Source organism: Sphaerodactylus townsendi, linkage group LG02 (genome assembly GCF_021028975.2).
Source record: "Sphaerodactylus townsendi isolate TG3544 linkage group LG02, MPM_Stown_v2.3, whole genome shotgun sequence".
Lineage (NCBI taxonomy): Eukaryota > Metazoa > Chordata > Lepidosauria > Squamata > Sphaerodactylidae > Sphaerodactylus > Sphaerodactylus townsendi.
The window spans coordinates 150847480-150859627 of record NC_059426.1 but is presented as its reverse complement, the minus strand read 5'-3'; the positions used below and the strand labels follow the sequence as shown (position 1 = coordinate 150859627).

The window sequence follows — 12148 nt, the reverse complement described above, 5'->3', positions numbered from 1 at the left end:
AGTTTATTTAGCATTAGGTTGAGATTTTTCCAGTGCCAACGTTGCAGCTTGCAACAAGTTATATTATATCTTTGTTTCATTTTGCTCTTGCAATACTCGTGTGAAATAATTAAGGTTGTGGTATCCTAAGCTATCTAGTGATCGTCCAGTGAATGTCCAGGGAATTGAATGCTGAAATTAATGCTTCATCCATTGTGTAATACTACTGGTAGATACATGGTCTGCTCTCCTGTGAGATCTTTTGAGTGCAGTGTTAAAATGGAAAGATTTTTTTAATTGATTAAAATACAATAAACACATGTCAAATAACAAATGTACAAATTATCAAAAGGAAAAGGCTTTCTATATAGGCATTCCTTTTTTCATTTGGTAAACACATCCTTAAAAGCAGTCACACCTAGTCTTGGCACCATCTGCTTCTTTGCAACTCATGTCTTGTTTGCTGTCAAGTAACACATCTTCCTGATAAAGCTATGTAGAAAAACCTGTGCTGTCCAAATGTGTCCAATTCTTGTTATAAGTTTAATCCTTTCCCCTCCCATTGTATGTTTATTGTACTTGAGGAATTTCTGGCAGTATTTTAGCTCCTGCCACTGTGGATTGTGGGGAGGTGAATGTGAAGCTTTTACTGGAGGGCATCAGGAGGCAGTGTTGGAGGCACCAGGCCTTGGCTATAGGAGTGTGCAGGTGCATAGTTATTAAATAAATGGTGTAACCTGGCAGGGGTGTAGGTGATGACATCACTTACCACTGTGGGTTCTGCAGTCTATTTAGTAGCTGCACCCAGTACAGGGTCTGACAGCAATAGGCTGCAAGGAGAGCTTTAATTTGTAATACCGTGTTTCCTCGAATATAAGACAGTGTCTTATATTAATTTTTGCTCCCAAAGATGCGCTATGTCTTATTTTCAGGGGATGTCTTATATTTCTGTGTTCTGTTCGTCAGGCATGCTTTCAAACAGAAACTTTGCTTTTGTCTTACTTTTGGGGGATGCCTTATATTTCGCACTTCAGCAAAACCTCTACTACATCTTATTTTCCGGGGATTTCTTATATTTGGGGAAACAGGGTAGTTTAGGAGCCAGCTCTGTATAGTAACCTATGCTGCCTACATTTTTAGGAAATATTCTTGCTTTCCGTGAAATAAGTTCTTACTTGGTTTAACAAGCTTAAAATATGTTTGGCTTGTTTGGGTTTCTTTAGGGCCAGCACAGTGTCTCTGTTACAGTTTCTTATTGGTATGAAGCTGTTGATGTAAGAAGTAGGTTGATATAAGAAGTATGGTTCATAAGCAAAAGTCAGAAGCAAAAGCCCGACAGTTCTGGAGAATTCTGCACGTTATGTTATTAAAAAAGGTAAATATAGTACCCTGTGCTATCACTTGGTTATTACTGACCCATAGGGTGACGTCTCATCCAAATGGACAAGATTTTTTTAAATTGTGTGTTGGATTTAATTTCCAAAACAAAAACTGATGGGTATCAAGCCTATCTCAGTGAGGTGCTAGTTGGGCGCCCTCCCCCATCTAGTCTATAATACTATTTTGGATTTTTTTTTTCAAATACTGGTGCATTTCCCAATATGAACCTTGTAAGTTGTTTGCTGAACACACCTTTATGCATTCCATTCCTGATTGTCTGGAGGTCATGGTCACTCACAACAAACAACCTGGTAAGTGGTTAATTATGAGCCAATCATTTCCCAGATTTGTAGAGAAGTAGTTGTGGTTTATTGAGTTTGCCCTACTTACTGTCTGGGCAGACATGAAGGCACTGTCTTTATTGTAGGGATGAGCTCTGGTATCCAAACAGGTTTTGAGATTAAGAACTGATAGGATGTAGGAAAACAACCCTCCGGCAATTAGAAACCTTGAGTAGGTATATGGATAAGTAATTATACTGACATACTTCATGTGTCTGTTGACTTATAACAATCACCGTCAGCCTCACTGATCTTAATACAGTTAAACTTCTGAATCCCTTTGAAAACAGAATATTTGGACAGATTAACTGCATGGGCAATTTTGGCTTTCTCACCATTTTGCATAAAAACCAGATTGCCAGTGGACTTTTCCTTACTGTTTGACTTGTAAGATTAATGAAATCATACTATTTGGTTGATGAAAGTTATACTTCAAGTATATTATTTGTTGCCAAGGTACTGCGTCAAACAATGGACAGAGTGGGTATAAAGAACATTGGCATCATCGCTGCGGATGGAGATTGGGACATTGTGAAGTCAATGGTAGTTGATCCTTATCTTAATGATGCTGTTGAAATAGTAGGGTAAGTGTGGAAACCTAAGGAAACAATATCCCTTCAGGCCTATATTCAAAGCTGTCTCCAGCTACCAATAAATGTTTAAAGCATCTTTCCACAAGTATTTTACATTGTCTTTAGAAATATGCTTCATAGCACTATCTCCCTCCTTACATTTGTGGTTCAAAAATTGAAATGTTATATTGTCTCAAAAGAACAGTGATACAAAATTAGCAAGTAATCACTCTGTCCCTTAAGAGTAGAGACAAGTGGGGCTTCAAGTTTGCAGAAAAATGTGAAATCTAAAAAAAGAAATATATTGGGAGGGAAGGGGCTAAATCAGGGGTAGGGAACCTGCGGCTCTCCAGATGTTCAGGAACTACAATTCCCATCAGCCTCTGTCAGCAGGGCCAATTGGCCATGCTGGTAGGGGCTGATGGGAATTGTAGTTCCTGAACATCTGGGGCTAAATAAACCAGAAAATGATAAAAGGGACACCTGTACCTTTAAGCACTGGATTCTCTCAGTGGCTACTGCTAGGGTCTGACAGCAATAGGCTGCAAGGAGAGCTTGGTTCTGTCAGTAAAAACAAAGGGGCAGAGTCTTTTCTAGGCTAATTTTGGCCCTTGAGGGAGGGCACCTTGGGGCCAGGCCTGAGCCAGCTGCAGGCTGAGAAATCCCTGGAGATTTTGTGATAAGAGTCTGAGGAGAGCAAGACTGAATGACTCTGCTGTGCCTGGCTGTTTACTACAGTTCAGCAGCAACCACCTTACAAAAGCCAGTGTGGTGAAGCAGTCAGAGCTTCAAAATAGGGTTCAAATCCTTTCCTATGGAAGCTCACTGGGTGATTTGGGGCCAGTTGCGTACTTTTAGCCCTCATACCTCATAGGGTTGTTGTGTGGATGCAGAGGAGGAGAATAATGTGATCTGCTTTGGTCCCCACTGTGGAGAAAGATGTGGTGTAAAACAGAGAAAATAATAAATAGAGCTCAGTATGGGAGATGGATTCAATGTCAGTTGGTGAATGGCTGAGAAGAAGAGTATAAGGCAGGGAAAGGATATGAGGGTTGCCAGGAGGGTAAAAAAGGAACTAGTGACCAAACTGAGCCCCGATACAGGGGACAGTGAGTGCCACCCCACAAGTCCTTGAAGGTACCTTATGATGTAAGTGGGTGTGGCCCAGTAGCTCCCACCATACAGCTGGGCCACAGTTTTTTAGACAGAAGCTGCCTGGAGGGGTGGGAGTGGGGAGGAATAGGGAAAACTGAAGACAGAGAGGCAGATACAGGTTGTCTGCTACATGGGAAGGAGATAGGATTGCCAACTCCAGGTTGGCAACCCCAGGAAAAGATGGTAGATGCTTATGGTGGCTTTCAGGACAGGAAAAAGCAGTAGTGGGAGAGAGGGAAATGAGATGCCTCTTGCAGGTCCTTGTGCGTTCCCCCTTGTATCTTCTGATACTGACGAAGTTTGTGTGTTAATATCTCTTTGCCATCTTCTACAGCTAACCTGAGAGCTTTTTTCCTGGATTTTTCTGTTGCTGGGTATAGTGTGTACCTGTGCCATGACTTAAGACTGCTTTAATAAATAGTTCCCCTTCCTCTGAGGAATGATCCCCAACAAGGTGTCCATGGCACATGCTGTGTTTCCTCTTGCCCTCCTCTTGCCCTGCCTCTCCACTTTTGACCCCAGCACCTGTGAAGAGGCATATTAATACCTCGCTAACTATGTCAGACAGCAACATGCTAGAGCTGCTTCAGGGGCTGGGCTGAAGGTTGGACAAACCTTTTGAGAGAGATAGAAAGTAACTTCCTAAGTATCTCTATCTGGAAGCTTGGCTCTCTTCGCACCACCAGATCTGCTATCTGGTGCTTCCCTCCCTTTTCACTCTTCTAACCTAGCTCATGGCAAGGATGGATGGGGATTGTAGATTGTATTCTTTGTTTTCTTCCTGGAAATAGATGCACCAATCCATACTGCTACCCAGACTTTTCCAGGATCCTCCTGAGCACATACATGTATAAAGTGCAGATACTTTCATTCGTTCTCCTAGCCCGTTCTTTCTCTGAAATAGCCCAGGTTTCCTTTCTTGCCCTTCTACTCTTCAGATCTCATCTCATATATGTTCTTAATAAAGCCTATCTTAATTTTTCCATGCCACTAAGACCATGATATAGCCACTAATTTTTCCATGCCACTAAGTCCATGATATAGAGACTCCTCATGGAGAATTCATAGCCAAACCAGAGAGGTGTCAGTATAAAATAATGCATGTGCCACCATATTTGTTTAAACGTGAGAATTAAGAATTGATTGCTTTTCTGGTGTCCTAACAAAAGGGTAAGAGAGGCTTGATGGGTTGTTAGGTCCCACGATAATGCCTGGGCTATTCCCTTTAATATGGATTGATTGGAGGAATGGGTGCACATAGGATGAGTAATGATCTGCTCGGAGTGCTTGGTTGGAAGTGTAGTCTTGTGGGGGGTGAGGGGTGGTGGTGGAATTACACTGCAGTCAGGAATGGCGCAGTGCCTTCTAAGAGGCTTGCTGCGCTGCGACCAGTATGCTGCCAAGCAACGTTGCCTGTGAAGGTGACGTATACAGTACAATAGGATGCTCCTGCAATTTTGCTGGTTTAAGTCTGTTCTGGCAAGTGGGAGCATTCCCGAGACAAAAGAGCTCTGGAAGCTGACTAAAGTTGGCTACACCTCTGGGAATGCCTCCTAACCGTGCTAGCATGGGCTTCTGGCCCAGACGATCGCTACTACCGTGGGCTTTGGGCATTGTGTTCCTGCATAGCTCTTCAGTGCTGGCATAAGTGCATCTGGGCAGGCGTTAATGCTCCTTACACTGGTGCAAGTGGCGTTTACACTGGCACTAGGGTCACCCCACCTCCTAAGTGGTTTCAGCCCCCTCCCCCCAACGATTGCACTGTAAATCATCTTAAAGTGACATAATGGAGTTTAGCTAGCCCACTGTTAAACCAAGCACAACTTAGGACTGGGGAAAGCTTCAACTGCTCATCTCCTTCCTGCCCAACCTTGCACACAACCAAAGCGGATCCTAAAAGCTCTGAGGGGCCAGTGTCCAGTTGCTCACAGTGTGAAGCTATATCAACTATAAGTATTTGCCATCTTCAGTGTTTTCAGAAATTGATGGATACAGTTAATAAAATTCCAAATCTGTAATAGTTCTGAATGTATACACAAATTTCATTACTGAAAGTTTTTCACAGTAGTAGGTCTTTGTGGAATAAGTTTGCTTTCTTTTCAAAAGTTGGATTCATGGGGCATCATTTGTAAATATTCAATGGGCAGCTCAAAGATTATACTGAGATGTAATGTTCATCATCATATGACACATTCTGTAACTATCTTTTCTGCATATTCATTCTAGTTTACATAAACATATGAAATACGCAAACATGCAAATTACGAACTGTAATTGGTCCCAAAGGAACCTTCTGCTTCTCTAGAAGTAATAACGGAAATTTGACTTCGTTAGCCTTTGACACTTATGTTTCCATGTTAAGTGTTATATGGTCCTGAAGTTTGAACTGAAGTCGTTCAAAATTATTTTAAAGAGCATTATTATTTTTGCCAGGGAATCTTTGCCAGGGAATCTTTGCCAGTAGCAACGTTCAAGTTTGAATTGGATTTGATTTTAGTTATGAATTTGTAGAGGCCTGCTTTGTCTGAGGGGCACCTCATTGTGCTGCTTTTGTGATCTGCATAGGGGTCCAACACTTCACTGTTAAACGTATGGATTTATCTAAAGTCTAGAGCAGGGGTCGGGAACCCGCGCCTCGCGAGCCGCATGCGGCTCTTCCGCCGCTGTTCTGCGGCTCCATCAGCCGAGCCGCGGGGCCCCTCTTCACCTGCCCTGCAAGGAGCAGGGCGGGCGCATCGTTCCCCCGGCGGCCGGCCCGGCCGAGCCGCCGGGCACCTCTTCACCCGCCCTGCGAAGCAGAGCGCGATGATCTTTCCGGCGGCTGGCAAGGGCGAGCAGCGGGCACCTCTTCACCCGCCCTGCGGCAGGCCGGGCGCATCGTTTCCCCGGCGGCCGGCAAGGCCGAGCCGCCCGGAACACCTCTTCACCAGCCCTCACGGCGAGCGCATCGTTCACGGCCCGGCGGCAGCGGGCACTCTTCACCGCCCTCGCGGTAAGGCCGAACGCCAGGCCTATCTACGCTTCTGCCCTGCGAAGCGGGTGTGTATTGGTGAGCGGCCGGGCGTGGCGTGAGAAGCGAGCAAGTGGGGAAGTGCCAGCGAGTGGGGGGGGGTGAGGGGGGGTGAGCCAAATGGCTCTTTGAGGGGAAAAGGTTCCCGACCCCTGGTCTAGAGAATGGAAAGTCCTCCTAATCATGTTACCATAGAACAAGTTGCATACTGGCATTTTTGGTGTACACATTGACTTTATAATTGGCAGTAATCCTAATACATAATTCCTTAAAGGGATGGAATGTTGCAGCGAATCACTTCCCACCAATCAGTTATGAAAGTGAGACCTGCATGCCAATTGGTGGGAAGTGCTTCCCTCACAACCTGACCTGTCCCCTCTCATGTTTCCTCTGACGTAGGAGCAAGCTACCCCTCTTTTCTATTGCATTTCCCCCCACAATGGGCTTTACTGCTAGTTTACAATTTTTAATTAAGCTGTTTTGTACCCCACATGCCTTCCTTCTGTCCACTAGTGCCCCAAGGAGATTTTCAAAGTAAGGCCCTTTCCACACAGGCGCTGTGCGGGGGTGCGTTGGTATAAACAATGCTGACGCACCCCCCTCCGGGACTGTTCGCATGGACGGTCCCAGTAGGGCTGCAGGCGGCGGCGCAGCCTTCATACAGGCTGCGCCGTCGCTGAACGCTGTACCTCGTCTCCTGACTTCCGGTGTGTCGCAGAGGCCAGGGGACACCCCTCCCCCCCAGGCTGGAGTCGCAGGCCAGGGGGATGTGTCACCTGGCTTCTGCCACGCGCCGGAAGCCAGGATACAAGGTACGATGTTCAGGGACGGTGGAGGGGAAATGGCGCCTTCCTGCCGCTGCCGTTCGCATGGCAGCGGTTGGAATACGCTGCTTCCGAAAAACCTCGCTCAGGGAGCGAGGTTCAGAAGCTGCATCTTCACGCCGCTTGGGGGTGGCGAGGCTGGCGTTGCTGCGATGCAGCAGCACTGACGGTGCGAACCCCTCCCCAGGGACACAGCTTTTAGCATCCCTGGGGTGCTGTATTGCGCCCATGCGGAAACAGTCTTAGTGACAATAAAGTAGGTTTTTTTTTAAAAAAGTTTTAAAACTTATTGAATCATTTCCAAACAGGGAATTCTGAACGCAAGTAAAACCAACATCTGTACTATTCTTAGGCATTTATAAATCTCTTAAAGTAACTGCCACAGGCCAGTTTTAACTGTGTATGGCTTGCAAGGGTATTATTCATGCACCATCACGTTTGTATTTTCTTAAAAAATAAACCAACAGTTGCAATACATCGCCACACTCTTATAATTCCCCTTTCTTTTGACAATGCTTTATTTATGTTTTTTCTTTTCTGTTTTATCTTTTCAACAACCCTGTGAGGTAGGTTAGGCTGAAAACATGTGTTTTTGTCTCTATTTGGGAAGATTTTAGGCTGTCTAGCTTAAGTTGGCAAATGTATTACTTTTGCCAATCTTTCCTACTTTTTCTCTTTAGATTTAGATTAGCCTTTTCTTGTGTGATTATAGATGCTTCTATTTCTAAATACAGGTTCAAGTATGTGATAGTTGAGGGATCCCTAGTGTGGCACTAACCAATTCCCCATGTGTGTCCAATTTCAAGTTTAAAAATGAAGAATTACAGAAAATAATTATGCTTAGTTATCTCAAGGTCAAATTCACTAGTTGTCTTTTTGACTGGCTTTTACCCAATTCTTGCCTGCAGTTCTTGTAATGTTACATTTATGCAGATCTTTGCTTGGAAAAGGGAGAGTAATAGATAAACCGTAGCACAGCATAAATTGTTCTGTTACACCACGCCCCACTGAGGCAGCACCTGCATTTCTCCTCAAATAAGCACAAAGCTTTTACTGCTAACACTTAACCGTGACTAACATACCATTCCAGAATCCTCACGTTGGTAGGTGGATGACTGCTTCTATTTTTACTTACGACTCTAAATGAAATCAGGACTCTTTTCCTTTCCTGTCTCCCAAGACCTAACTGAGAGCAGACTTTCAATACTTATGCAGTAGTCAGCCTTTATATAAATAGCAGTTTTGTATTGAAAGAATAGCAATCTTGATTTTTTTTTATATAAATAGGAAAAAATTGTATTTATCCTTTCTTCCCTGTTTTCAAAGCTTCTAAGATACACTTTGGATAAACAGCAGCTGCAGCGGGTACGAATCGTAGCCAGCGATAACCTATGGGAACCAATTTCCTTTCTCATGCTGCTTGACAGTGAACTCCGTGAAGTGGTCGATGTCATTGGGTAGGGTGCCTCTTCAAAGCTGACACTCCCCACCCCTGTATAATCTCCTATGACAACTTTTGCTGTGCCATAAAAGTCAACAATTTCTGAAAAGCATTCGTGTCCAGAAATTTAGCTTAGAACAGAATTCTAATCTTTTTTTGTTTTTTTATACCAGACTATATAAACATAAGACATACATGTTTCTAATTAAACTCTGATAGCATCCCCTGATATCTTTTTTTTCTAAAAAAGTGCTTTGGGAGGGGAAACTTTTTGAACAAAAGAACTCTTAGTCCTTTCCTTTCTGCTTATGTTCTTCAAATTGCTTGTCCCTCAAGCAGTTTCCCTCCAGTCTGAACATGAACATAGGTATGGGCCCTGAAGAAAAGATAAAGCTATTTCAGATCCTGTGATCTAGAGCATAGGTGTCAGACTTGCAGCCCTCCAGATGTTATGGACTATAGTTCCCATCATCCCCTGCCAGCTGGCAGGGGATGATAGGAACTGTAGTCCATAACATCTGGAGGGCTGTGAGTTTGACACCTGTGATCTAAAGCAAAAACATTCCAGCTGCTGCTGCTTAGCTCAAAATTGTGACCTTTTGCTGCCTATCAGGGTTTTGGACAAGAGTGTATTTGTAGATGTTCTGTAGTTCAGAGAAGTGGAAAAATATATATGTCCATGTCAGCCTAGTTCTTTTGGCAGAGTGAGATTTCATCTTGAGGAGATACAGCTTGCTTGCTTGCTTGCTAATTAATTAATTATTGGTTTTATATACTGCCCCTCCCCTGAAGGGCTCTGTGTGGTGAACAACATAATACAACAACAAACAGATGGAACACATAACAAAATACAAATTATTAATAAATAAATATATTGGCTTCATGAACCATAAATTACTAAAAACCCCTTTAAAATACAGCATTCCATACAAAATTATTGACGTCCAACATTAAAACCCTCAGTTTAAAAAAAAAAAACCTCCTAGAGGGGAGAATGGTGGGTCTCATCGATGTTAAGGAGACCCAAGATGTAAAGGAGAACAGAAAGAGGGGCGCACCAATCAGCGACTGGTCCCTCCAAAAGCCCGGTGGAACAACTCAGTCTTACAGGCCAGGCGGAACTTGCCAAGATCCCGCAAGGCCCGGACAGATGGAGGAAGAGTGTTCCACCAGGCAGAGGCCGAGTGGAGGCCAGCCACATCATCAGGGGCTTATCTCATGAGCTGGATAAAATGTTTCCTCGGCTGACCTTGATCCGAAATTTTGCGTAGTGGCAAGCAAACACTTCTTTATTAGAATTTATGACTAAAGCATATTCTCTTTTACCCTTAATTATTGAATTTTAGGTCTTTTTTGTGGTGGGTGTGGTTTGGATTACATGGACAAAGTTCAACACTGGTAGGGACCTCTTAGTTGTGATTTCACATCAAGTAAGGTGATGTAGAAGTTATAATTATTTAGATTCCCAAAAGGGGTTTGGAGTACACCGGAGGACCTGTTTGAAAGACTTCATGAAGTCCATGCAGTCAGACCATCAGCTTGAATTTTGGCTTTCCACAAAAACTAGGGAGGTGACTAATATTGACAAGTGAATCAGGAAGTCCCTGGTTCATATTTAATCTCTGAACTTGTTAGGCACTCCCAAGAAAACTTAACCACACTTTTCAGCTGCAATAGGAAGACAATAGTTCTCACTTGCTTTGCTGGGCAATTGTAAGGATTCCTGAGACAATGCTTATTAAGGTCTTTGAACTCTGTCAAGGACTTTTCGAATGTTAAGTTCATAAGTTTAAAGTATAAGTCATCTATTTTGTTTAATATTTTCTAGGTATGAGTGGCATACATTTATGAAGACTGCAGTCTCTCTATTCTGTTCTAGTTCATAGATTGACCACTACTTCCTCTGACCTTTTCAGAAAATTGACATGGGTACTATAAGGCTTCCCTTGTTCAAATAAAAGAGTTTTCCTTGGTTTAGTAGCAGCTGCTGGACAATGAGGAGGATTAGTAAGCACCTGGGATTTCTTTAGTCAGCATGGGGTTCCTTTCCCACTTTAGCCTCCCTAACCATTCCCATGAGTTCTTTTGCCAGGCAAAGCTTTGTTTTAGAGGCCTGGGAGTGGAACTGTTCCAGAAGGGGAGATAAATGTTTAGGAGTAGAAGCCCACTCACTCCTTCTCTAGGCTTGCTGCCCTCTCAATAGCTGGACCATGCTCCCAAACAAAGTGCAGATATTACTAACCTTGACAGACAAATGGCTGGACTCTATCTTCAGCATGGTTTTCATGCCATGCAATTCTTTTGCAAAGCAAAGGGAAAAGATATTTGTTTTTTCTCCTCCTCTTATGGCAACCATTCTGGGGTGGTGGTAACAATTCCCTCTCAAAATTTCAAAGGTCCCCTGCAGGCTCAAATAGATTGAGGACCTCCGCCACAGACCTTCTGTTTTGCATCAAATTGGTTGATGCGAACACACAACAAAAGGCCAGATATTTTAAAACTTGAATCAGTGGAGCATAAACAGCTCTTTATGGTGGGAAGAGCTATTTTGGATTACTGCGAAACAGCCCCCAATTTGTTGACAGTTTAATTTGAAATTTGTTAGTTTTTTTGGGAGAGGAGGGCCACGTGCAACTTGGCTGGTTTGTTTGAAGTTACATATCCACTTCTATGTGCATTTTTTGTCTTGTATTATCAAGGGCTCACTATCCAGGGACATGGACAGTATCTTCTGCCTTGTTAACAAAGAAGAAACTCTGGTCTTCAGAAGACTACAGCACTTTCAATGATGAAACAGGAGCAGGATGTTGGGCTCGAATCCTGAATCAAAACTACGTCAATGGCCACATGACCTCGTATGTCTTCTCATGAATGGGGATATGTAACACTGGTACTCTGAGATGCATATTACGTCTGGTTGGCTTCTACTAGGGCCAAGGCCTTTACGGTCCTGGCCCCCCTCTGGTGGAACAGGATCCTTAGAGAGACTAGGGCCCGGCAGGACTTATCAAGTTTCTGCAGGGCCTGTAAAACGGACCTGTTCCGCCAGGCATTTGGCCAGCCGGGGTGAGTGTGGTTCAATCATCCCGGCCTCTGGTGGGCTTGGGGGTGGGGTAAGGAATGGGAGGGTTTTTACTGCAATCTGAGTGTATTTTGTAGTTTTATTCTGTATTTTATTCCGATCAGTAGTTATACTGTTATTGGTTTTAAATATTGCTATTAATAGTATACAGTGTTGCGCGCTGCTCTGAACCCTTCGGGGGAGGGCCAAATAAATCGAAAGTATAAATAAATAAATAAATAAAAATATTATCAGAAAGGCTTGTATAATTGCCTATAATCTGAAAATGGCATCTATGAGTTACTCTTCTAGCTAATGACATCTCTGTGTATTTGAAACCTATGTTGCTTGACAGTTAACCTAGATTCCCCCTCCACAATATTTT

At 43.5% G+C, this 12148-nt stretch overlaps 1 protein-coding gene across 1 annotated transcript in view; it reads left to right on the top strand.

The window, feature by feature from the left end:
* The window catches only part of GALC (galactosylceramidase), a 48119-nt gene that overhangs the window by 21102 nt on the left and 14869 nt on the right, over positions 1-12148 (top strand). Inside the window, 2 exon segments of the mRNA XM_048485448.1 lie at positions 8588-8718; positions 11402-11557. Of these exon segments, the coding sequence (XP_048341405.1) occupies positions 8588-8718; positions 11402-11557 (287 nt within the window).